Raw genomic sequence first — 27,781 nt, 5'->3', positions numbered from 1 at the left:
CCCATAAAAGAATACCTATGTTTACGAGTAAGTGAGAGCAATCTAATTTAAAAGCAGAGGCAGAGTTTTCTCACTTAAATAGTTCCTAATAGTTTCACTAAATTATGGCATAAAGCCACTTAATTAAATCATTAAAGGAGAACAAAAAAATAAATAAAAGAGCCGTGTGAATGTGAGAGCAGAGAGCAGACAGTGAGTTTGTTTTCTTCCTGGTTCTGATAAACTTCAATCCTTTAATATCTGTGTCCCAAAAAAAGTGTTTTCATTTAAAAAGTATCTCCCTTTATTTCAAATATGCTTTTAAAATATTTATTGAGCAGAGAAAAAGGAAGGGAGCTAAAAAGATGAAATAGATGTTGAGTTAACAGCTTTCTTCCAAGTTCTGGTGGACTTCAGACTTTAAATGTCTGTTGGAAAAAAGAAAAAAGTTCTTATTTTAAAAGTATCTTCCTTTATTCTAAATGTTCCTTCATATACAAATATACTTGTTTTAAAAAATATGCTTAGCTAATCATAGATCACGATTTTAAAAAACATATTCCCTGGTAAGATTAATATAATTAGAAAGAATTACAAATAAAGTTGAAATAAATCATTTTACCATAAATATGGTTATCAAATTATACAAATGATACAGCACTTAAAATTTGCTGCTACATAAAACTTTTGGAGGCATTTTCATTTTTCTATAATCTAAATTGCTCTAATACCACAAAAAATACACAAGAAATAACATACCATCTTAACGATTTGAAATTATATTTGTAATAAATGTGGATTTCAATTGATAAAATAATTTATTTTCCTAAATAAATAATCAAACAAAATTACACACGTGGCTCAAACTTCAATTCTCCAGCTGGCCCTGATGGAGGAATTCCTTGTTGTAATTTTTTTTGTTCCATCTGCTGTATGACCTGGTGAATGGAAAATGAAAGTTAAAAATATAACTTGATTTTCTATCATATGTGTGACCTTTGACAAAGCACAACAAAGTAAATGAAAATTGTTTTCTAAAACAAAGATATTCAAACTATAAGATTTAGATTTGACTAGGTGCAGTGACTCACGCCTATAGTCCCAACAATTTCAGAGGCCCAGGTGGGAAGATCACTTAAGGCCAGGAGTTCGAGACCAGCCTCGGCAACACAATGAGACCTGGTCTCTACAAAAAATATTAACATTAGCCAGGAACACTGGCATGCACCTGTAGTCCTAGCTACTGGGGAGGCTGAGGTGGGAGGATCACTTGAGCCCAGGAGTTTGAGGCTGCAGTGAGCTATGATCACAGCACTATACTCCAGCCTGGGAGACAGGCTGTCTCAAAATAAAATAAAATGAAATAAAATAAAATTTAGATTAATATTCCACAAAACAGTTTTAAAGTATTAAAATTTAAAATACTATAGTATAGCTATAGCAGTGTACTATATAGTACAATGAAATATGTTACAAAAACACAGGCTTTTAACAAAGCACCTAAAATCTTTTTTAATGCCATAATCTTTTGACAAAATGCCACCTGATGATATTCCAGCTTCTGAGCCTCCAGTTGATCATGCTGACGTTGTAGCTCTTCTTTTTGTTTCTGAAGCTCATCTGCCTTCTTCTTAAGTTCATTTTCTTGTAAAGCAATAATATTTTCATATTCTTTTAGTTCTTCCTCTGTGAAGAACTGTTGCTGATCTAATGTCTAAAAGAAAAAAAATGAGGAAAGAATAATCTCAAAACTACAACAATAAAGTCTGATTTAGCTTTAAAATTCTATGGTTAGCAAAGTATAAAAGAGTATCTATAGGATTATGCCTTTGGAGGTAAGAAGGAAGGGGAAATAAGTAATATATATTTATGTACTCATTTGAACAAAAGGAAAAACAGGAAGAAAAACTCAAGAGATTCTCTTCTGGGATTGACAACTGAAGGCAAAGAGTGAGAACTGGGTAGAAGAGGCAAAGAGAACGTGGGAAGAGAAATAAAATTTGTCATTCCCCCCAACCCTCACTGAAACACGAAATTTTAACAGCTGTCTGCACACAGAAAAGCACAAGAAGCAAACATCAGGTGAGCACTCACAATACCTGGTTTCAACTTCATATCACCTACAAAGACACTGAGAAGGGCAAAAGAGACAGTCTTGAATCACCTATGCCACCTCTCTCCCATCCCCTCGTGGCAGACCTGCAGCACAGAGAGTCTGTGCCCTCTGGGGAGGGAGCATAGCGACTGGGGGACTTTACATTGAACTCAGTGCTGCCCTGTCACAGCAGAGAATAAAGCTGTGCTGGGCTCCACCACTGCCCATGCATAGGAGCATTTGAACCAGCCCTAGCCAGAGGAGAATCACCCATCCCAGCAATGGGTACTGAATTTCCTGGCAAGCCTCACCATGCGGGCTGAAGTGCTCTGGGGTCCTAGGTAAACTTGAAAGGCAGTCTAGGAAAGGAGGACTGTAATTCCTAGGCAACTCCTAGTGCTAGGCTGGGCTTAGAGCCAGTGAACTAGGGTAGCAGGTGACCAGGGGAGATACCAGCTGGTGAGGCTAAGGGAACGCTTGTGCTACCCCTCCCCCAACCTCAGGCAGTGCAGCTTGTAGCTATGAAAGTGACTCCTTTCTTGAGGAAAGGAGAGGAAAAAGTAAAGAGGGCTTTGTTTTGCATCTTGGATACCAGCTAAGCCATAGTAGGATAGGACACCAGGCAGAGCTGTGAGGCCCTGATTCCAGGCCCTAGCTCCCAGGTGACATTTCTAGACATACCCTGGCCCAAAAGGAAACTGCTGCCTTAAGGGAGCAGTCCTGGCAGGCTTCATCACTTGCTGAGTAAAGAGCCCCTGGGCCCTGAATAATCAGCGGCAAGACCCATGGAGTATGCTGTGGGTCTTGGACTGAGACATGCTGGCTTCGGGGTGACCCAGCACATTCCCAGCTGTAGTGGCTATGGCGAGAGACCCCTGTTTGAGGAAAGCAGAGGGAAAGTAATGGCGATTTTTGTCTTGCACCCTAGGTACCAGCTCAGCCACAATGGGGTAGAGCAACCAGCAGTCTTTTGGAGTCCCTGAGTCCAGGCCTTGGCTCTTGGACAGCATTTCTGGACTCGCCTTGGGCCAGAGGGGAGCCCACTTCCCTGAAGGGTAAAGGCCTGGCAGCATTTACCGCAAGGTGACAGAAAAGCCCTTGGGCTTTCAGTAAATATCAGCAGTGGCTGGCAGAACCCCATGTGGACCAGAGATGGTGGCAGTAATGGCCACAGGGAGAGGGTCCTCTGCCTGTGGAGAGAGGAGTGAAGAGCAGGAAGGCTTTTGTATTGTGATTTGAGTGTCAGCTTAGCCACAGTAAAACTGAACATCAGGTAAATTGCTAGGGTTTTTTACTCCATTCCCTGGCTTCTAGACACCATCTCTGGACACACCCAGGATCTGGGGGAACTCACCACCATGAAGGAAAGGACCTTGGGCAAGGCCCAGTGCCATGTTGGCTTCAGGCTTGACCCAGCACAGTTCGTGGTGATGGCCATAAAGGTACTTGCATCACCACACCTCCAGTTCCAGGTGGCTCAGCACAGAGAGAGAGACCATTTGTTTGGAAGAAAGTAAGGGAAAAGAACAAGAGTCTCTGCCTGGTAATCTAGAGAATTCTTCCGGATCTTATCCAAGACCACCAAGGTGGTACTTTTAAGAGTCTGCAAAAATCACAGAATTACTGGACTTTGGGCCCAAGTCCCATGGAATACCTGGAAAGCTTTCCAAAGAAGGACATGCACAAACAAACCCAGAGTGTGAAGATTACAGTAAGTATCTAACTCTTCAATGCTCTGATACCAACAAACATCTACACACATCACCACCACCCAAGAAAACATGACCTAACCAAATGAATTAAATAAGGCACCAGGTTCCAATCCTGGAGAACCAGAGATATATGACCTTTCAGATACAGAATTCAAAATAGCTGTGTTGAGGAAACTCAAAGAAATTCAAGGTAACACAGAGAAGGAATTCAGAATTCCATCAGATAAATTTAACAAAGAGATCAAAATAATTAGAAAGAATCAAGCAGAAATTCTAGAGTTAAAAAAATGGAACGGACACGCTGAAGAATGCATCAGAGTCTCTTAATAGCAGAACTGATCAAGCAGAAGAAAGAATTACTGAGCTTGAAGACAGGCTATTTGAAAATACAGAGGACACAAAGGAGAGAGAATGAAAAACAATGAAAGCATGCTTACAAGATCTAGAAAACAGCCTCAAAACGGCAAATATAGGAGTTTTATTGGCCTTAAAGAGGAGGCAGAGAAAGAGATAAGGGTAGAAAGTTTATTCAAAGGAATAATATCAAAAATATTTCAACATTCAAGTGCAAAAAGGTTATAGAACACCAAGCAGATTTAACTCACGTCAGACTACCTCAAGGCATTTAATAATCAAACTACCAGAGGTCAAGTACAAAGAAAGGATCCTGGCGAGGCGCAGTGGCTCACACCTGTAATCTCAGCACTTTGGGAGGCAGAGGTGGGCAGATCACTTGAGACCAGGATTTCAAGACCAGCCTGGCCAACGTGGAAAAACCTCATCTCACCTAAAAATATAAAAATCAGCCAGATGTGGTGGCACACACCTGTAATCCCAGCTGCTCGGGAGCCTAAACCACAAGAATCACTTGAACCTGAGAAGCAGAAGTTGCAGTGAGCCAAGATCACGCCACTGCACTCCAGTCTGGGTAACAGAGCAAGACTCTGTCTCAGGTGGCAGATTTTTCAGTGGAAATCTTATAGGCCAAGAGAGACTGATATGAAATATTTGCAGTACTGACAGAAAAAAAAATTTTTTACCCTAGAATAGTATATTCACTGAAAATATCCTTTAAGCATGAAGGAGAAATAAAGACCTTCTCAGATAAACAAAAACTGAGGGATTGCATCAACACCAGACTTGTCCTATAAGAAATGTGAAAGGTAGTTCTTCAATCTGAAATAAAAGGATGTTAATGAGAACAAAGAAATCATCTGAAGGTACAAAACTCACTGGTAACAGTAAGCACACAGAAAAACACAGAATAGTATAACACTGTAATTGTCGTATATAAACTTCTCTTGACTTAAGTAAAAGACCAAACGAGGAACCGATCAAAAATAACTAAAAATAAATAAAATAATAACTACAACTTTTCAAGGCAGGCAATAAAATAAGATATAAAAAGTACAGCCAGGTGCGGTGGCTCATGCCTGTAATCCCAGCACTTTGGGAGGCCGAGGCAGGCAGATCACTTGAGGCTGGGAGTTCCAGACCAGCCTGACCGACATGGAGAAACTCTGTCTCTATTAAAAATACAAAAAATTAGCCGCGTGTGGTGGCACATGCCTGTAATCCCAGCTACTCGGGAGGGGGAGGCAGGAGAATCGCTTGAACCCAGGAGGCAGAGGTTGCGGTGAGCTGAGATTGCACCATTACACTCCAGCCTGGGCAACAAGAGCAAAACTCCATCTCAAAAAAAAAAAAAAAAAAAACGGTAACAATGAGGCCGGGCACAGAGGCTCACGCCTGTAATCCCAGCACTTTGGGAGGCTGAGGCGGGCAGATCACCTTAGGTTGGGAGTTCGAGACCAGACTGACCAACATGGAGAAATCCTGTCTCTATTATAAATACAAAATTAGCTGGGCATGGTGGTGCATGACTATAATCCCAGCTATTTGGGAGGCTGAGGCATGAGAATCACTTGAACCCAGGAAGTGGAGGCTGTGGTGAGCCGAGATCTTGCCATTGCACTCCAGCCTGAGCAACAAGAGTGAAACACTGTCTCGAAAAAAAAAAAAAATAAAAAGTAACAACAAAAAGTTAAAAAGCAGGGGGATGAAGTTAAAGTGTAAAGTATTTATTTTCTTTTTGCATGTTTGTTTATGCAATCAGTGTTGTCATCAATTTAAAATAATGGGTTATAAAATATTATTTGCAGGCCTCATGGTAACCTCAAATCTAAAAACATACAATTGATACACACACAAAAAAAGCAAGAAATTAGAGCATGCCACCAGAGAAAATTAGCTTCACTAAAAGGAAGACAGGAAGGAAGAAAAAGAAGACAGCAAAACATCCAGAAAAATAACAAAATGGCAGGAGTAAGTCCCTACTTATCAATAATAATAACTTTGAAAGTAAATCAACTAAACTTTTCAATCAAGACATAGAGCATCTGAATAGATGAAGAAACAAGACCCAATGATCTGTTGCCTAAAAGAAACACACTTCACCTATAAAGATATACAGACTGAAAATAAAGAGATGGAAAAAGATATTCCCTGCCAATGGAAACCAAAAAAGAGCAGGAGTAGCAGGAGCAGTACTTACATCAGACAAAACAGAGGTCAAGACAAAAACTAAGAAGAGACAAAGAAAATGATAAATGGGTCCATTCAGCAAGAAGATAGAATGACTGTAAACAGATATGCACCCAACACTAGAGCACCCAGATATATTAAGCAAATATTATTAGAGCTAAAGACAAAGACAGGCCTCAATACAATAATAGCTGAAGATTTCAACACCCCACTTTCAGCATTAGACAGATCTCCCAGACAGAAAATCAACAAAGTAACATTGGACATAATCTACACTATAGATCAAATGGATCTAATAGATACTTAACAAGTATTTCATCCAACAGCTATAGAGTACACATTTTTCTCCTTAGCACATGGATCGTTCTCAAAGATAGACAATATAGGCCAGGCACGGTGGCCCAAGCCTGTAATCCTAGCACTTTGGAAGGCTGAAGTGGGTGGGTAACTTGAAGTCAGGAGTTCAAGACCAGCCTGGCCAATATGGTAAACCCCATCTCTACTAAAAAGATACAAAAATTAGCCGGGCGTTGTGGCACACATCTGTAATCCCAGCTACTCAGGAGGCTGAGGCAGGAGAATCACTTGAACCCAGGAGGCGGAGGTTGCAGTGAGCCAAGATCGTGCCACTGCACTCTAGCCTGGGCAACAAAGTGAGGCTCTGTCTCAAAAATAAATAAATAAATAAATAAATAAATATACAATTAGACAATATGCTAGGTCACAAAACAAGTCTTATAACATTTGGCTGAGCATGGTGGCTCATGCCAGTAATCCCAGCACTTTGGGAAGCCAAGGTGGGCGGATCACTTGGTTGGGAGGTCAAGACTAGCCTGGCCAACATGGTGAAACCCCATCTCTACTAAAAATACAAAAGTTAGCTGGGCGTGGTGGCATGCACCTGTAATTCCAGCTACTTGGGAGGCTGAGGCACAAGAACTGCTTGAACCTGAGAGGCAAAGGTTGCAGTGAGCTGACATAGTGCCACTGCCCTCTAGCCTGGGCAACAGAACAAGACTTTGTCTCAAAAAAAAAAAATTCAAAAAATAGAAATAATAGCAAGCATCTTCTCTGACCACAATGGAATAAAACTACAAATCGATAATAAGAGGAATTTTTGAAACTATACAAACACATGGAAATTAAACAATATGCTCCTGAATAACCAGTGGGTCAATGAAAAAATTAAGAAGGAAATTGAAACATTTCTTGAAACAAATGATAATGGAAATACAACATACCAAAACCTGTGGGATAAAGCAAATGCAGTACTAAGAGGGAAAACTATAGTTATAACTGTCTATATCAAAAAAGAAAAATCTCAAAATAAATAACCTAACAGTGCATCTTAACTGGAAAAGCAAGAGCAAACTGACTCCAAAATTAGTAGAAGAAATGAAAAAATAAAGATCAGAGCAGAAATAAATGAATATGAAATGATACAAAAGATCAATGAAACAAAAAGTTGGTTTTTTGAAGTTAAACAAAATTGACAAACCTTTAGCCATACTAAGAGACAAAGAGAGAAAACCCAAATAAATGAAATCAGAGATGAAAAAGGAGACATTACAACTGGTACTGCAGAAATTCAATGGATCCTTAATGGCTACTATGAGCAACTATATGCCAATAAATTGGAAAATCTACAAGAAATGGACAAATTCCTAGACACATACAAACTACCAAGATTGAATTCAGAAGAAATCCAAAACCTGAACAGACCAGTAACAAGTAATGAAATCAAGGCCATAAAAAAAAGTCACCCAGCAAAAAAATGCCCAGGACCCAATGGCTTCACTGCTGAATTCTACCAACCCTTTAAAGAAAAACTGATGCCAATCCTACTCAAACTATTCCAAAAACTAAAGGAGGAAGGAATACTTCCAAACTCATTTGACAAGGCTCGTACTACCCTGATACCAAAACCAGACAAAGTCACATCGAAAAAAGAAAATTACAAGCCAATAGCTCTGGTGGATATTAATGCAAAAATACTTAACAAAATAATAGCAAACTGAGTTCAACAATACATTAAAAAGATCATACATCACGGCCAACTGGGATTTATCCCTGTGATGCAAGGATGGGTCAACATACACAAATCAATATGATATATCAACAGAACGGAGAACAAAAACCATATGATCATTTCAACTGATGCTGAAAAAGAATTTGAAAAAATTCAACATCCCTTCATGATGAAAACCCTCAAAAATTGGGTATAGAAGGAACATACCTTGATATAATAAAAGCCATATATGACAGACCCACAGCTAATATCATACCGAATGGGAAAAATGGAAAGTGTTTCCTCTTAGATCTGGAACACAACAAGGATGCTCGCTTTCACCACTGTTATTCAATGTAGTACTGGAAGTCCCAGCTAGATCAATAAGACAAGAGAAAGATATAAAGGGCATCCAAACTGGAATGGAAGAAGTCAAACTATCCTTGTTTGCAGATGATATAATCTTATATTTGGGAAAAACCTAAAGACTCCACACACAAAAAAACTATTAGAACCGATAAATTTAGTAAATTTGCAGGATACAAAATCAACATACAAAAATCAGCAGCATTTCTATATGCCAACAATAAGCAATCTGAAAAAGAAATTTAAAAAGTAATCCCATTTATAATAGCCACAAATAAAATTAAATACCTAGGAATTAACCAAAGAAGTTAAGATCTCTATAATGAAAACTATAAAACACAGATGAAAGAAATTGAAGAGGACATCAAAAAATGGAAAGATATTCCATGTTCAAGGATTGAAATAATCTGTGTTGTGAAAATCTCCATACTCCCCAAAGCAATCTACAAATTCAGTGCCGTCCATATCAAAATACCCAATGACATTTTTCACAGAAATAGATAAAACAATCCTAAAATGTATGTGAAACTACAAAAGACCTAGAATAACCAAAGCAAAAAGAACAAAGCTGAAGGAATCACATCATTTGACTTCAAATTATCCTACAGAACTATAGTCACCAAAACACAATCGTACTGGCATAAAAACAGACATACAGGCCCAATGGAACAGAATAGAGAACCCAGAAACAAATCCACACACCTACTGTAAACTCATTTTTGAAAAAGGTGCCAACAACATACATTGGGGAAAATACAATCTCTTCAATAAATGGTGCTGGAAAACTGAACATCCATATGCAGAAGAATGAAGCTTGATACCTATATCTTGCCTTATACAAAAATCAAATCAAAATGGATTAAAGACTTAACTCTAAGACCTCAAACTATCAAACTACTACAAGAAAACATTGAGGAAACTCTCCAGAACATTGATCTGGACAAAAAATTCTTGAGTAATACCCGTAAGCACAGACAACCAAAGCAAAAATAGACAAATCAGATCACATCAAGTAAAAAAGCTTCTGCAGAGCAAAGCAAAAAATCAACAAAGTGAAGGGATAACCCACAGAATGAGAGAAAATAATTGCAAACTATGCATCTGACAAGGGATTAATAACTAGAATATATAAGGGGTTCAAACAACTCTATAGGGAATTATCTAATAATCTGACAAAAATGGTCAAAAGATTTGAGTAGACATTTCTCAAAAGAAGACATAAAATGGCAAACAGGCATATGAAAAAGTGCTCAACATCACTGATCATCAGAGAAACACAAATCAAAACTACAATGAGATACCATCTCACCCCAGTTAAAATGGCTTTTATCCAAAAGACAGGCAATAACAAATGTTGGCAAGGATATGAAAAAAAAAGAACCCTCGTACACTGTTGGTAGGAATGTAAATTAATACAACCACTATGGAGAACAGTGTGGAAGTTCCTCAAAAAATTAAAAATAGAGTTAACATATGACCCAGCAATCTTAATGCAATCTTAACCCAAAAGAAAGCAAATTGGTATATCAAAGAGATATCTGTGTTTCCATGTTTGTTGTAGTACTGTTCACAATAGCTAAGATTTGGAAGCAAGCTAAGCATCCATCAACAGATGAATGGATGAAGAAAATGTGGTACTTATACACAATGGAGTATTATTTCAGCCATAAAAAAAGAATGAGATTGTCATTTGCAACACCATGGGTGGAACTGGAGGTCATTATGTTAAGTGAAATAAGCTAGGCACAGAAAGACAAATATCACATGTTCCTACTTATCTGTGGGATCTAAAAATCAAAACAATTGAACTCATGGAGATAAAGAATAGAAGGATGGTTACCAGAGGCTAGGAAAAGTGTGGAGTTGGGGAGTGGTGGGGATAGTTAATGGGTACCAAAAAAAAAAAAAGAATGAATAAAACCCAGTATTTCATAGTACAACAGGGGGACTATAGTCAATAATAATTTAATTGTACATTTGAAAATAACTAAAAGAGTATAATTGGATTGTTTGTAACACAAAGGATAAACAGTTGAGGGATGGATACCCAATTTTCCATTATGTGATTATTACACATCACATGCCTCTACCAAAATATCTAAGTACCCCATAAATATATACACATACTATGTATGCACACACAACAAATTTTACTTATTAAAAAAAATAAAGAAAAAACTTGTCTGAATACACCTTCTTTGTACAGATTCAATTTCTGGAAATGTGTTAATGTTTCACATACTCAAGAAAATTAAAATCCACAAGACAGGAAAATCCTAAAGCTTGAATAGAAAAACAGAAGTAAATAAATAGTACTTTTATTTTAAATGAGTAAGATAACCCACAGAACGAGGAGGAAAAAAATGAACTAACCCAAGTAATTTTTGATCATAGTATTTGTACAATATGCCCTCACCTTAAAAATAACAATAAAATCTTTTTTAGTTTTTTGAGACGGAGTCTTGCTCTGTCATCCAGGCTGGAGTGCTGGGGTGCAATCTCGACTCACTGCAACCTCCGTCTCCCAGGTTCAAGTGATTCTCCTGCCTCAGCCTCCTGAGCAGCTGGGACTACAGGAGTGCACCACCGCTCCCAGCTAATTTTTGTATTTTTAATAGAGACAGGGTTTCACCATGTTGGCCAGGTCTGATATCAGGTGATGGGCCCACCTCGGCCTCCCAAAGTGCTGAGATTACAGGCATGAGCTACTGCACTGGCCCCAACAACAACAAAAGCTAAACAAAATTTAAACTCTTATTTTACAGAGGCATGGATTAGTATTCTGAAACTTCTTGTACATTCTAGGATTGAGTGAATAAATGAAATATTTTTAAGGAAAAGGGAGTTAGGTTTTGCATGAAATATGGCAAAAGATAGAATGCTAAGTTGAAATCAAAGTTGTGGCACATATGTTCATTGCAGCACTATTCACAATAGCAAAGACATAGAATCAACCTAAATGCCCAACCTAAGTGAGTAGATAAAGAAATGTGGTACATATACACCATGGAATACTATGCAGCCATAAAAAAGAACGAGATCATGTCCCCTGCAGGAGCATGGATGAAGCTGGAGGCCAGTATCTCTAGCAAACTAATGCAGAAACAGAAAACCAAATACTGCATGTTCTCACTTATAAGTGGGAGGTAAATGATGAGAACACATGGACACATAGTGAGGAACAACACACACTGGGGCCTATAGGAGGATAGAGGGCAGGAGGAGGAGAAGGATCAGGAAAAATAACTAATGGGTATGAGGGCTTAATACCTGGGTAATAAAATAATCTGTAAAACAAAACCCCATGACACAAGTTTATATATATATAAACTATATAATAAACCTGCACATGTACCCCTGAACTTTAAAAAATTAAAATGAAAAAAAGGAAATCGAGAGTTGTTGGATTGCAACTGGAGATATCAGTGTAAATTCATGAGTTTTAATATATATTGATAGATATGTAGAAATGAATATTAATGTATATAGGTGGGTATATGTGTGTATGTGTGCATGTATGTGTGTACATATGTACATATACACATCTATATTATATACATATTCTTTTAATTCCCCAGCTCTGTCATCTGACAAGACCTTGGAAGCAATGACACTACAGTAGCAAGGGGAACATCCAGGGCCCAGATCTTGGTCTGCAGGGCTTCTCAGAAAAATGGGTCATTCTGGGTTGGGTCAGGGAAAGAATAAGGTAAGCCTTGAACATCCTGATATACTAAAAGTAAGGAAGTCCCCAAAGAATGATTCAGACATGTCAGAAGGACACAAAAGCCAGTCTGAAGAAACTCTCACTGGCCAAGTCTGGGACAATTTGAGTATGGAAATAATGATGGTAAAGATTAGAGCTTATTGAATAAAAGAAGCCATGAGTCTACACTGATATAAGTAGAAGGTCGAGGGGAAGGAATAGTTTTTCATTACAGTAGAAAGCCAACTAACAAATGTAGAAGGGATGATCAGGTTAGAAAATCTCCATTTGTCAACCATCACAGTAATAATTCTAGCTAGAATCATCAATGGACATCAATAATAATACATTCACATATTCTCAAAGTATTTAAAAAAAATTTTTTTTTCTTTTTAGAGACAGGGTCTCATTACATTGCCCAGACTGGTCTCAAACTCCTGGGCTCAAGTGGTCCTCCTGCCTCCTAAGTAGCTGGGCCTACAGGTAGGCACCACCGTGCCCAGCTCTGATATGTTTAAAGAGTGCACACGTTTTTAATGGTGGAAATATAAATGGCGTAAGTCTTTTGAAAAGCAATTTTGCAAAAGAATTCGCCCTTCTCTCTCCCTCTACTTATATCAGTGTAGACTCGTGGCTTCTTGTTTTATTCAATAAGCTCTAATCCTTATCATCATTATTTCCACGTTCAAATTGTCCCAGATTTGGCCAGTGAGAGTTTCTTCAAACTGGCTTTTGTGTCTTTGTGACATATCTGGATCATTCTTTAGGGACTTCCTTACTTTCAGTATATCAGGATGTTCAAGCCTTAAAAATAGCCTTAAAAATATTCCCTGGGTCCTGGTAATGCTACATTGAGAATCTACCCTATAAAACAACCCTAATCACATACAAAGCTTTATATAAAAATGTATTTGTAGCAGCATTTTCTTTTTAAAATAGCAGTAAAAAATGAAATAATTTAAATGTCAAACCCTAAAAAAATGTTTATATACCTCCATAGCTTTTAAAATAAGGCTTACAAATATTATGTGAAAATACTTTTGATATGATATTGAATGTATTTTTTTTTTAAAGCTGACTTCTGTCTGGGCACGGTGACTCACATATGTAATCCCAGTACTTTGGGAGGCCAAGGCAGGCAGATTGCTTGAGCTCAGGAGTTTGAGACCATCCTGGTCAACATGACGAGATCCTGCCTCTACTAAAACCACAAAAAAAAGATCCAGGCATGGTGGTGCATGCCTGTGGTCTCAGCTACTCAGGAGGCTGAGGTGGGAGGATCACTTGAGCCCAGGCAGGTTGAGGGGGATGGGGGCAGAGGTTGCAGTGAGCCAAGATCACGTCACTGTACTCCAGCCTGGGTAACAGAGAGAGACCCTGTCTTTATTTTTCCTAAAATTATTTAAAAAAAAAAAAAAAAGCTGACTTCTTTCCAGGCACAGTGGCTCACACATTTTGGGAGGCTGAGGCAGGAGGATTCCTTGAGCCCAGGAGTTCGGGACCAGCCTGGGCAATATAGTGAGACCTGGTCTGTATTTATAAAATAAAAAAACAAAAACTGACTTCTGATTCTCTCACTATGGTGGGCTAGATGAGATACTTTTTAAAATGTGAAAGGTAAAATAATAACTTTACATAAAAAAATCTGGTAGACACCACCTTAACAAAATGATCAAAGCTACCATTACCAGTTATGGGGATCGTCAACATGTGCCTTCTAATAGGATACACTGAGCATCTCTTCTGTGGTATTCAAGGGACATTGTACAACATAATAGTCTGTCCTCTTGATTGTTTCAGATGGAAGGAGACTAGAAAGACATTACAACTGAATTCAATGTATCATCTTGGATTTTCTTTTGTTATAAAGGATATTATTGGGAAAATTGACAAAATCTCACTAAGTCTAGAGATTGGAGAAGAGTACCATGTGTGTAGTATTGATAATTTTACTATGATTATATAAGGTAAATCCTTGTTTGCAAGAAATATACACTCAAGTATTTTAGATTAAAGTGGCATGATGTGTAATTTACTCTTAAGCAATTCAAAACTTTATATATATGTACACATATACATGTTTATATATATACATAACATATACATAAGAATATACATTACAACATAATTATATGTTATACATACACACACATAGAGATTAAAAATAGAGAGGAGGGAAAAAGAGAGAAAGATAAAGCAAATGTAGTTAAACCTGGTTGAAATGTATTCAGGGATTTCCTGTCTATTCCTGCAACTCTTGTAAATCTGAAATTATGTCAAAATTTTAAAAGTATATAATTATCTATTGATCTTCTAGTCTACCAGGTGCACTAAAGGGAATGTAGATTCAAATAATCTTAGCATTCTTCTTCTTCACCAAAGTCAAGAAACATTTCAAATGTTAGACAAAAACCCAATACAAAAAGAGGCTGACTTTTCTGATGTCAAACTAAAGGGGCCAACTGTCCCAATTTGCCCAGAAATGTCTGGCTTTAGCAATGAAAAGTTCCACATCCTTGGAAATTCCTCAGTCCTGGGTAAACTAGAATAGCTGTTCACCCTTTCTTAAACTATTTTCTGGACAATTAAAATTTTAATTTAAATAGTAATATTTTCAGTTTTTATGTAGAAAAAGACTATGTTCTTTCTTCCATCCATTTTGGTTGGTGCCTCTCAACTATTCTTTTCAAGTTGTCTATGCATTCATTTATACACAGTTGACTGTTTTACAAGTTGATATACTTTTCTTGAGCAGTTTGCCAAGATATACTGAGAAATTTAAAAAATTTTTCATAAATCTTAAGAATAGTTCTATTCCTGGGAGTTAATCCCAGGGAAATCATTATAGATTGCCCAAAAATGTGTGAAGAAACGGATGTCATCATAGTGTCATTACAGTAAAATACTGGAATTTACCCAAAAGGTCTAAATTTGGAGAAATGGATATATAAATTATGCTACAGCCATATAACTGCATATTGGGTAGTCATTTTAAAAATCATGTTTTTGAAGAATGATATTAAAAGATGTTTGTGAAATATTGTTAAATTTTTAAAAAGTATTTCATCAACATACAAAGTCATTTATACAGTATGAAGCCATTTTAAAAAATACATAAATATGACTGGCCTGATGCGGTGGCTTATGCCTGTAATCCCAGTACTTTGGGAGGCCGAGGTGGGTGAATCACGAGGTCAGGAGTTCAAGACCAGCCTGGCCAAGATGGTGAAACCCCATCTCTACTAAAAATACAAAAATTAGCCGAGCGTGGTGGCGGGCACCTGTAATCCCAGCTACTCAGGAGGCTGAGGCAGAGAATTGCTTGAATCTGGGAGGCGGAGGTTGCAGTGAGCCAAGGTCGCGCCACTGCACTCCAGCCTGGGCAACAGAGCAAGACTCTGTCTCAAAAAACAAAAAAACAAAAAAAACAAACAAACAACAACAAAAAACACATAAATATGAATATATGTATATGTGTGAATTTAAAATGAGACAATACATTGTTTACATACTGTGTATGTGCATATACTATATATACAAACTGCATACCATTCCAAATTAACACAATACGATGCATAACTCAAGAATCTACCTCTGAGTAGTAAAATTATAGGTGAATTCTAATTTATTCTTTCAATATATCTATATTTCTAATTTTCAATAACAAATCCTATTTTATACTTTGAAAAAAAGTATAATTTTTAAAAGACTTCCAATTTTATGCAGTATGATTATAAACAAGAAATAAATTGCTACAAGCTTTCCAAGAAATGAAGTTCATTATTTTATACTGACATTTATATAAAAATCCCAAGATAGTAAGACTATACATGCAAACATAATGGGGAATAAAAGTTAAAAGTAGAATAGACTGATGTAGAATTTATTGAACCATACATCTCATTTAGAGTAGGTTCTATTACCTCCCAGCTATCTGGCTCCAAGAATTCTTTTTTTTCTGTGGCTTTCAAAAACTCCTCCAGAGTCACCAATCTGTCTTTGTTAGTATCAACCTGATTAAAACAAAATGTATACATAATATAAAGTAAATCTTTCTCATATTATTTAGACACTATCAACTGTCTTGTAATAGATGCCACTACATAAACATACAGCAATTAGGACTCACTTAACTTCCACAGAAACTGGAGGAAAAAAATAAAAAACAGAGCACTCAACATTATACTAGAATTACAAAAGAAACATCTTTCTCTTCTATATAATTCAAATTGGAAAATATGAGATATCTATATACCTAATGCCCACAAAACCATTAAGTTTCAGTCAGCTGATCTGAGTGGTTAGGTGACTGTTACTGTCTTCCTCCTTTACCATAATATGTATAATCCCTCTTGAAGCCAAGTTCTTGGGTAAGAAAAAGAACCATTCCAGAAAGAGGATGGTTTTAGCCAAGAGTAAAGGAGGTTAAATTAAAATGCTCTCAACATTTTTTCCTAAAAAAACACAATTACCAAAATCAAAACTAAAGCTGACAACCTCTCCAAATCCTCTTGTACAGCTGTTACAGCCTGTGGCAAATTTCGTTACAAAGGTGTACTCTATAATGGTCAAAGAAATTCACTTGATAGTTGGGATGTCAGCAGTCAACAGAGATCCCATTGTAGCATTTACAGCTCAAAAATTCAGATGAAAGTTACTGAAGCAAAATAGTGGGATTCAGTTACCCTGCATATGATGCCTATATCAGAGTTTTTGGCTTAAAGGGAGGAGAGGCAGAGCAAGAACTGCAGAGAAAGGCAAATATTTAAATGAGCGTAGTCATTAGATGGACCATGGACATTTGAGCACAGACTCGGTGGAAGTAAAACCTTGTGATGATCTAGAAAAGGGGTATTCCAGAAAAAAGAAATATTAAGTCCAAATGCCCTAAAATGGGAACAAGCTTGATGAGAGGTAAACATCAGAAGGCCAGAGGAGAGAGAGTCACAGAGAGCAAGGCAAGGATGAAGTCACGAATCTCTTGGAAATAGGAGGGATTTGGGATCATATTACAAGGGAAATTGCAAGCCACTGAAGTATTTCTGTGCAAGAGAGCACATGACCTGATTTATGCTTTTAAGAGCTTACTCTGCCTACTTATGAAGAAGTGTCTGCAGTGGGGTAAGGAATAGAAGCAGAGATGCCAGTTAGGAGACTTGCTTGGACTTGATTGGTATTAAATAGTAGTGGAAGTGGGGGGAAGTGGTCAAATTCTGGATCTGTTTGAAAGATAGATCAGACAGAACTTATAGAGGAAATGCAGGATGTGAGGAAAGAAGTTAAGGATGACTTAGCCTGAGCAACTAGATGAATTATGATTCATTTGTTGAAATGAAAAAGGCTGAGGAAGGAACAGATCTGGGTTTGAAGAAGATGTGAGTTAAACACAAGGAGAACTGTCAAGCAGATACAACCCTAGAACTCAGAGAAAGGAGACAGCTGAAGATAAAAATGTTGAACTCACCAGCATACATGCAGATATAGAGCATATATAGAGACATGGGGCTCCACACTATCACTTAAGGAGAGAACGAAGCGAGAAAGGAGAACACGGCCAAGGGATGGGCCCAGGGCAATGCAACATGTAGAACTTGGAAAGAGGAGGAAGAGCCAGCAAAGAAGAGAGAGTGAGGTATGAGGAAACTGAGGAGGGGTGGTTTCCTAAAAGCCAAGTGAAGAAAGCGTTTCGAGAAAGAGGGAGGCATCAACTGTATCAGCACAGATTAAGGCGAAAAGGAAAAGTGAAGAATTAACAGGAAGAGGAAGAATAGACAACTCCTTGAAGAGAAACAGAGAAATGAGGCAGTAACCAGAGGTTGTTATTTGTTTTTGTTTTTCAGTACTGAAAAAAGGGTTTGCTTTGGTTTGGTTTTGAGATGGAGTCTTGCTGTGTCACCCAGGCTGGAGTACAGTGGTGTAATCTTGGCTCACTGCAAACTCTGCCGCCTGGGTTCAAGCGATTCTCATGCCTCAGCCTCCCGAGTAGCTGGGATTGTAGGTATGCACTACCACACCCAGCTAATCTTTGTATTTTTAGTAGACACAGGGTTTCACCACGTTTGCCAGGCTGGTCTCGAACTTCTGACCTCAAGAGATCCACCTGCCACGGCCTCCCAAAGTGCTGGGATTATAGGCATGAGCTATCATGCCCAGCCCAAAAAAAAAAAGTTTTATACCTGATATGCAGTAGCATCTTTATCTTTTAGAATATTTTAAAGTAGTTACAAATTATTTTATTCATACTAAAGGCATCTAGTATAATAATCTGGATCAAAAATGCAAACTTCAGCCTGGGCAACATAGCAAGACCTTGTGTCTCCAAAAATTAAAAAGTTAGCTGACAGCCTGGGCAACGTGGCAAAGACATGCTGTCTCTTAAAAAAAAAAAAAAAATCGGCCTGGTGCGGTGGCTCATGCCTGTAATCCCAGCCAGCACTTTGGGAGGCCGAGGTGGGTGGATCACTTGAGGTCAGGAGTTTAAGACCAGCCTGGCAAACATGGTGAAACCCCATCTCTACTAAAAATAAAAAAATCAGCCAGGCGTGGTGGTGCATGCCTGTAATCCCAGCTACTCAGGAGGCTGAGGCAAGAGAATCACTTGAACCCGGGAGGCAGAGGTTGCAGCGAGCCAAGATCGCACCACTGCACTCCAGCCTGGGTGACAGAGTGAGACTATGTCTCAAAAACAAACAAAAAAGGCCAGTGGCTCACGCCTGTAATCCCACCTATAATCCCAGCACTTTGGGAGGCCAAGGCGGATGGATCACCTGAGGTCAGGAGTTCAAGACCAGCCTGGCCAACATGCTGAAACCCTGTCTCTACTAAAAATAAAAAAAATTAGCTAGGTGTGGTGGTGGGTGCCTATAATCCCTGCTACTCAGGAGGCTGAGGCAGAGAATTGCTTGAATCTGGGAGGCGGAGGTTGCAGTGAGCCGAGGTCGCGCCACTGCACTCCAACTTGGGTGACAGAGTGAGACTCCGTCTCAAAAAAAAAAAAAAATATTAGCTAGGCACGGTGGCTCCAGCTTGTGGTCCCTCCTCAGTCTCAGGAGGCTGAGACCGAAGGATTGCTTGAGCCCAGGAGGTTGAGGCTGCAGGGAGCCATGATTGCACCACTGCACTCCAGCCTGGGCAACAGAGTAAGACCCTGTCTCAAAAAAAAAAAACAAAAACAAAAACGCAAACTCCATTTAAATACAAATTCTGTATATTTTCCATCTTAAAGATTTATTGCAAGAATTAAATAATACATAGAAATAACATATTATCTTAAACTTTTAAAACATACCTCATTCATTACATGTTCCCTCATTCTAAGCCTTTCTTCTTCCATTTCTACCATATCATCCTCTTCATTTTTAGGGTCATATACTTTCTCCAACTAAAAAGAAAAATTTTAAATGAACATGAAAGGAAAGAAAGTAACAAGAAAAAAAGAGAACAAGAAAACTGAATACTTAATAAACTCCTTTACCTCTTTAGTAAATAGGGCTTCTAATTCTTGTTCATCCAGGAATCCATCACTATTGACATCTAAAGTTTAAAAGTTACAAATGCAAAAATAGATTTTAATACCTTAGAAAATAATTAAAATACAATGATTTATAAAGGGTTTACAAAAGTAGTACTGATGTGAAGCATCAATAGACTGCAGAAAAGCATTTATTCTTTTTCATGAAGCTTTAGATCAGCTGAACTGATAAATATGCTGTATTTATTTGTAATTCATAATCATTTGTAAGGAAAGCATATCTTGACCATTTTTTTCCAAAAATATAAAGTAAAGCAATATTCTATGAGAGTGGAAGTAAAATGTAATATTATAGTATAAAGCCTATTAGATATAACCTAGCTAGTCACAGTTTAGTTTTCACTTAACAGAGAACTTTGCAGTAATTCATATGACTCAACAGTAAAAGCCAGTATAAAGACAGAGCTACTGATCTAAAACATTTTATACTGCAGGTGAGCAATAAAGACTATCATATTACCCTAGAAAAACTCTAACCATTTACTCTCACTAGAACTCAATAGCAGACCTTGGCAGAAATCAATTAAGAGGAAAGCAAATACTTTTTCAAACAGCAGATATAAATATTAATATTTGTATCAAATCGTTACCATGTAATTTGAAAAATGTCTTGGGGTCAAAGTCATTAGGATCCAATCCATCAGTCTCTTCCCATACCTCTTTTAGTTGATCTTTGCTTCCCTGTGAACCAATTTTAAAAAATTGCTCAAAACAAAATATAATCTAACTGTACAGACTCAAAATATAAATTTGAGGAACTTGGCAGAAGAATCAAGATTTAAGTACTAATAACACAATAAAAATCCACTGATACGAAGAAGTATCTTTATCTAAAAATGGTTTCATAAAGTCACAATCCTTACTGGGTGATTAACTTTAGGGTGATTTTCATGCTTTTTCTTCATTTCTTCAAATTTAGACTCTTCTTCTTTTCTCTTTTCTTCATTCAATGTTTTTAAATATTCTCTCCTTTCATGTTCCTTCATCATTTCATATTTTTTAAATTCTTCATGTCGAGTCTTGTCATAGTGTTCCAGATCACTTGTTGCCTAAAATGCAATAATGCATTTAAGTTAAATAAAAACATTCACTTGAAAAATGTAAATAAAGCCATTCTTGAATATAGCATACTCTTGAACAGAAGTGGTACAGGAGGGCAAAAACATACTGGACTCCTCTTTTTAAATTCTACCATTTCATTTTAGTCAAGTTTTTTCTTCTCTTTTCTTGAGACGGAGTTTCACCCGTCACCCAGGCTGGAGTGCAGTGGCATGATTTCGGCTCACTGCCACCTCCACCTCTTGGTTCAAGCGATTATCCCACCTCAGCCTCATGAGGCCTCTCGAGTAGCTGGGATTACAGGCGCTCACCACCACCCCCGGCTAATATTTGTATTTTAAGTACAGACAGGGTTTCACCATGTTGGCCAGGCTGGTCTTGAACTGCTGACCTTGGGTGATCCACCCTCCTTGGCTTCCCAAAGTGCTGGGATTACAGGCATGAGCCACCATGCCCAGCAATTTTAGTCATCATTATTACCAGAGAGTATTCAAAGAAACTAAAAGTTCAAAGCTAGCCCCAACTTTAGGAAACTCCTCATAAGCAAGTAATATATAAGTTGATTTCAAAAAAAAAAAAGAAGAAGAAAGGAACTATTATCAAATCTAGACAGTACAGAAAACTAAAATGGCTTCTAACCATTTAACTAATCTAATACCTGCCAGGTTAGAACTAGTTCCATTCACACATAATGTGAGAGGTCCACAAACTCTTATCTGGAATCCCTGAGGCCAGATGTGCTCAGAATTTTCTACCTTAAAGAAAGGGAATATGGTACATATGCCATATTATGGAATATCCCTGTAGCATCTGTAATCAAACAGACTAGTATTTCTTAAGCAAAATCTATAAATATTCACACTAAGTAGGTTAAATAAAAAGTGTAAATGGTTTTACTATAATTGGTTCATTCAGGCCAGGTTTCAGTTTTTACAGCTTTTGGATTTAGGAATTGTGGATAAGGGATTTTAGACCTGTATGTACATATTAATATCTGTATTAATAAGGGTTAAGCTACCTTCCTTTAAAGAACTTCTACAGAATATATAAAACTTATATTTCCATTTCATTGGGTTTACTTGTCAAATTACAAAACCTCAAAGGCACAATAAAGACAAAACTTTCTGGAATTATTCTCACCGCTTTGATTAGCATATCTAAATCTGTGGATTCAAACTTGTCAGGATTCAGGTGGTTTAGGTGATCAAATTGTTTTAGAAGAGCTTGGTGGTCCATGCCTATATCTGAAAGAAAATGAGAAAACTGTAAATGATCAATTTCTAGAAGCTAGAAACATTATAATAATTATACACAAGAAAAAGATTTCATATTTATTCCTACAGGATTTTATAAGGAAATCCAAAGTTTTAGAATAAAGGCTTATATTTACTTTATGAATACTGCGTATGTTATTCTAGTTAAAGGTAGTGTCCTTGAACCTAGAGTGGAATGCAATTTAACATGTATATTTTTAAAAATTCTCTCTCATTTTTTTTTTTGAGACATGGTCCTGCTCTGTCACCCAAGCTGGAGAGCAATGGTGCAATCATGGATCACTGCATCCTTGACCTCCTGGGCTCAAGCAATCCTCCCACCTCAGCTTCCTAAGTAGCTAGGACAACAGGTGTGCACCACTACGCCTGGCTAATTTCTTTTTTTTTTAATTTTTGGTAGAGACAGGGTCTCACTATATTGCCCAGGCTGGTCTTGAATTTCTGGCCTCAAGTGATCCTCCCAACTCAGCCTCTCAAAGTGCTGGGATTACAGGCATGAGCCACCATGCCTGGCCTTATGCATATTTTAATGTTATATCTAAAACAACTAGTTGACTATCAGCACAATAACAAACCCTTTTTAATTATCTTAAAACTACTAAATATCCTGCTTTTAATTAATCTCTAATATAGTATCCTTATCAAAGGTTTAAGTAGAATTTCTAAAAATAATTGCTCTAAAGCTTACATGAAAGAATTCCTTGTATATTGCTCCAATGGATCACTTATGAAACAATAAAAATCTAATTTAGGTAAATTCCTTTTAATTATGAAGTATTTTTAAGGAAATATCAATTTTTTTAACTTTTAAAAAACAAGTTACAATTTACTATAGTGAAATGGGTGAAGTGATGCTGGATTGTTTCAGTTGTATTACATAGTGGACACATGTAATGGATACACAGTGGATATACATACAAGACAGCTCACCAGAAACAACCCAATACGAGCCCTTCTAGAATTGAGCAAAATGGGTACATTGTCGAAGTTGTTGGAAATCAGCTCTCATTTAGGAAGAAGGAATATACAAATATGGAAGGGTGAAAGGCAAGAAAGAAATTGCTAGAGATGAATGGGAATTAGCACTATCTGTGTGAACTCAGCATTTCTAAAATATGTACATTTAACATGTATATGCATGTTTCACATGTATATGAATATGTATGTGTTTATATATGTGTCTATGTGTATAGACATGCATATTTCCTAGCTCCATGCAATTAAGGTGCCAAGAAAATACACTCCAGTAGCAAGGAGCATACCTAGTGCCAGCTCTTGATCTAAAATATAGTTGCCCCTTAAGAAAAACCAGTGCTCCTCAGAGAAATGGCTCATTCCAGAGCTGGGGCAAGGTAGGTACAAGCTGATCCTGGAACATATCGTTATGCCAGAAAGTGAAGAACTGCTAAATCTGGTTCAACCAAGTTTTCACTGAATTCTAAGTATGGCACTGTACTAGCAGTTCTATTTAGAAAGAAAATACTTGTTTTAAGACTTAGCCCTAAAAAAAATGACCAGACAGTGAAATATATAATAAGACCCTTAACCTCACTCAAAATAAGAGAAATACATATTAAAACTGCACTGCTATACTATCTAACAGAATGGAAAACTCCTAAAGTTTGATGACACATGCCATTAGTAAGCCTGTGAGGAATTATTGCTGGCGGGTATGTGTATTGATACAACCTCTATGGAGGCAAATGTGGCAATATCTATCAAAATTACAAATATATATATATAATTTGATTTGGCAATTCCACTGTGGGGAAATTATCCTAAAGATAATCTTACAGGGATACACAGTGACATATGTACAGATAGTTCACTAGAAATAACCTAAATGTCAATTGACACGGGCCTGGCTAAATAAATTATAGTATATCCATATAATGGAGTTCTATGCAGCTATAAAAAAACAAAAAAAAAAAGAGAGATGGTCTCTATGTACTAATACAGAAAGATATTCAAAATATATTATTAATTGAAAAACAATGCACAAAAATGTGTATTTCCTTCTGCATAAAAAGAAAGGGACAATAAAAAAATTGTATTTGTATTTGCTTATATATAAAGAAACTCAAGAGTCAGGCACAGTGGCTCATGCCTATAATCCCAGCACTTTGGGAGGCTGAGGCAGGAGGACCACTTGAAGCCAGGAATAGGAGTACAAGACCAGCCTGGACAACATAGCAAAACGTCATCTCAATTATTTAACTTAAAAATAAACAAATAGATAAACCCAAGGAGGATGGTGTTAGGGGACATTGGGAACTGACAGGATACAAAAATATCAGGTAGATTTTTGCTCTACATTTTCTACATTTGAACCACGTGAATGAGCCAGGCACAGTGGCTCATGCCTGTAAACCCAGCACTTTGGGAGCCTGAGGCAGTTGGATCGCTTGAGCTCAGGAGTTCAAGACCAGCCTGGGCAACACAGCCAGACTCCATTTCAATAAAAAGAATAAAAACTGCCTACTTTAAAAATTACCCCCTCCCTAAAATTAAGACTGTTTAAGCCCTTCCTCAAATTATCAGATATTTCAATTCATACTGAACCAATGAGAAAATAATATTCCTTAGTTTATAAGTTACATCAGACTGTTTTCTTTTTTTTTTTTTTTTTTTTTTTGAGACGGAGTCTCACTCTGTCACCCAGGCTGGGGCACAGTGGCATGATCTCGGCTCACTGCAACCTCCGCCTCCTGTGTTCAAGCGATTCTCCTTCTTCAGCCTCCCAAGTAGCTAGCAGCACATGCCACCACATCTGACTATTTTTTTGTATTTTTAGTAGAGACAGGGTTTTGCCATGTTGGCCAGGCTGGTCTCGAACTCCTGACCTCAGGTGATCCACCCACCTCGGCCTCCCAAAGTGCTGGGATTACAGGTGTGAGCCACCACGCCCAGCCTAGACTGTTTTCTTTATGCAATGAAATTCAGTACCCATCTTGGAATGAAGAGGATACTGTTAAGACTGAGGGGATGGAAGTTGTCCCAGGGAGAGAAATCTCCACACATCTTAGGCCTGGCTTTAAGTATGGAATTACCTTGCATGCCTGACTACCCCAAGTAGCATGGCATGACTCAATTTACTTCTCATTGATATCCTTAATTTCAGGATGATGAGTATTTGGTATTTGTTTTCTAAGACTGTATGTTTAAAATGTAGATTATTATACTCTTTCCCAGAGCCAGAATCTCTGGAGGTGAGATCTAGTAATCTACATTTCTAACAAGATTTCTAGGAGATTCTCATGCAATCTGAAGTTTTAGAACCACTATTCCAAGAGTTAAATGTTCAGATGTTTATTAATGACAACAAACCACCCAGATAACCAACCTATGGGAGGCTATCACAAGGACACATGAACCAGCTTGAAAGATCTTCCACTGGCTAAATCTACTCCTTGACTTTGACTCATAATTAGAAAGTTCATTCCAAGATAATACAGGAAATTCACCTGTGCTGTCACATAGTACTTTTATGATTTCATTTTCTACATTTAAATCTTAATTCATTTACAATTATTCTGATAAAGGATATAAGAGATGTGGTTTTAACTATACCTTTGTCCAAATGGCTAGCAAGTTATACCAACACTACTTAATTAAAAATGTGTTGGGTGTGGTGGCGTACATCTATAATCCCTGCACTTTAGGAGGCCAAGGCAGAAGGATCATTTGAGGCCAGGAGTTCCCTCAAACCAGCCTGGGGAACACAGTGAGATTTTGTCTCTCCAAAAAAAAAAAAGAAAATAAGCCAGGCATGGTGGCACACTCCTGTAATCCTAGCTACTCAGGAGGCTGAAGTGTGAGAATCTCTTGAGCCCAGGAGTCTGAGGCTGCAATGAGCTATGATTGCATCACTGCACTCCAACCTGGGCAACAGAGTGAGACCTGTCTAAAAAAAAAAATTAATAATAATAAAAATAAAAACCTATCTTTATCCCACTAATAATGAGATATCACCTTTATATTAAACTAAATTATGTTGTGTGTTTAACTCTACTTCTGGAATGTCTGTTGTGTTTCACTGGTCTTTCCACTTTTCTGCCTAAGCCATACAGTTTTAATGACTGAGGCTTAGTGACATAATTTAATATTCAATATTAAAGATTTAATAGATATTAAAGATTCAATTTCTAATATCTAGTCCTTTATTGTTCTTTTTCAGAGGTATCTAAGTTTTCTTACTTGTGTTCTTTTTCTTTTCTTTTTTTTTGAAACACAGTCTCACTCTGTCACCCAGGCTGGAGTGCAATAGTGTGATCTCAGCTCACTGCAACCTCTGCCTCCCAGGTTCAAGCGATTCTCCTGCCTCAGCCTCCTGTGTAGCTGGGATTACAGGCATGTGCTACCATGCCCAGCTAATTTTTGTATTTTTAGTAGAGACAGGGTTTTGCCATGTTGGCGAAACTGGTCTTGAACTCCTGACCTCAGGTGATCCGCCCGCCTTAGCTTCCCCAAGTGCTGGGATTACAGGCGTGAGCCACCATGCCTGGCCTACTCGTGTCCTTTTTCATGTGCACTTTGAAAAATTCACTTGGCTGGTGCCAGAAAAATACAAGTACATATTTTTATTTGGATTATGTTTAAATTATATATTAATCTAGAGAAAACTGACATGTTTATAACACTGAGCCTTTGTATCAAAAAGTTATTGTGTCTTCCCACTTATTCAAGTCTACTTTTGCATCCTTCATGAGTATTTTAAAGTTTTTGTCTGTCAGTTTTGCACATTTCTGAGTAGGTTTATTCTGGACATTTTATCTTTGTTGCTATTGTAAATGGAGTCCTTTTCTTCCATTCTGTCTTCTAACTGGCTGTTACGTACTTATGGAAAATATTGATTTCTACGGATTAAGTTTACCATAATTTTCCTATTGAGGGGCTCAATTTTCCTATTGTTTATAGTAATTTTTTCCATTAATTATTTTGGGTGTTCCACATATATATAAACATCATATCATCTGTGAAAAAAGATGGTTTTATCACCTCCTTTCCAATTACTTTACCTCCAAATTTTTTTTATTTGTATGAATGTTTTGGCTAGGTCAGGCACGGTGGCTAATGCCTGTAATCCCAGCATTTTGGGAGGCCAAGGCAGGTGGATCACCTGAGGTCAGGAGTTCGAGACCAGCCTGACCAACATGGTGAAACACTGTCTCTACTGAAAATTAAAAATTAGCCGGGAGTGGTGGCAGGCACCTGTAATCCCAATGACTCAGGAGGCTGAGGCAGGAGAATCCCTTGAACACAGGAGGCGGAGGTTGCAGTGAGCTGAAACTGCACCACTGCATGCTCTAGCATGGGTGACTCAGTGAGACTCGGTCTCAAAAAAAAAAAAATTAAAATTAAAAATTTAAAAATTAAAAATAAATAAATGTTTTGGCTTGTACCTCCAAAGCGATGTTATTTAGTGGTGGTTACAGTGGGCAACACTGTCTTGTTTCTAATTTCAGTCAGGATACATACTTGTGCTTCCCCACTAAGTATGATGTAAC

At 37.6% G+C, this 27,781-nt stretch overlaps 1 protein-coding gene across 35 annotated transcripts in view; it reads right to left on the bottom strand.

Moving 5' to 3' along the window:
- Positions 1 to 295: 295 nt before the first annotated feature.
- Positions 296 to 27,781, bottom strand: part of NUCB2 (nucleobindin 2) — a 70,480-nt gene continuing 42,994 nt past the window's right edge. For 27 of the 35 annotated variants that reach the window (XM_055094204.2, XM_055094203.2, XM_055094210.2 and 24 more), the window contains 9 exons: positions 22,141 to 22,244; positions 20,805 to 20,990; positions 20,532 to 20,622; positions 19,885 to 19,943; positions 19,699 to 19,791; positions 16,334 to 16,423; positions 1,523 to 1,693; positions 836 to 917; positions 296 to 407 (listed from right to left, as the gene is read on the bottom strand). In XM_055094204.2, coding sequence (XP_054950179.1) covers positions 400 to 407; positions 836 to 917; positions 1,523 to 1,693; positions 16,334 to 16,423; positions 19,699 to 19,791; positions 19,885 to 19,943; positions 20,532 to 20,622; positions 20,805 to 20,990; positions 22,141 to 22,244 — 884 coding nt within the window. In that variant the 3' untranslated portion in view covers positions 296 to 399. The remainder of the gene's footprint in view (positions 408 to 835; positions 918 to 1,522; positions 1,694 to 16,333; positions 16,424 to 19,698; positions 19,792 to 19,884; positions 19,944 to 20,531; positions 20,623 to 20,804; positions 20,991 to 22,140; positions 22,245 to 27,781) is intronic. The other 8 variants (XM_063608110.1, XM_057299109.2, XM_057299111.2 and 5 more) reach the window with 1 other exon arrangement.

Source organism: Pan paniscus, chromosome 9, assembly GCF_029289425.2.
Source record: "Pan paniscus chromosome 9, NHGRI_mPanPan1-v2.0_pri, whole genome shotgun sequence".
Classification (NCBI taxonomy): Eukaryota; Metazoa; Chordata; class Mammalia; order Primates; family Hominidae; genus Pan; species Pan paniscus.
Note: the sequence above shows the minus strand (reverse complement) of the source record. Positions and strands in the feature narration are given on the sequence as shown.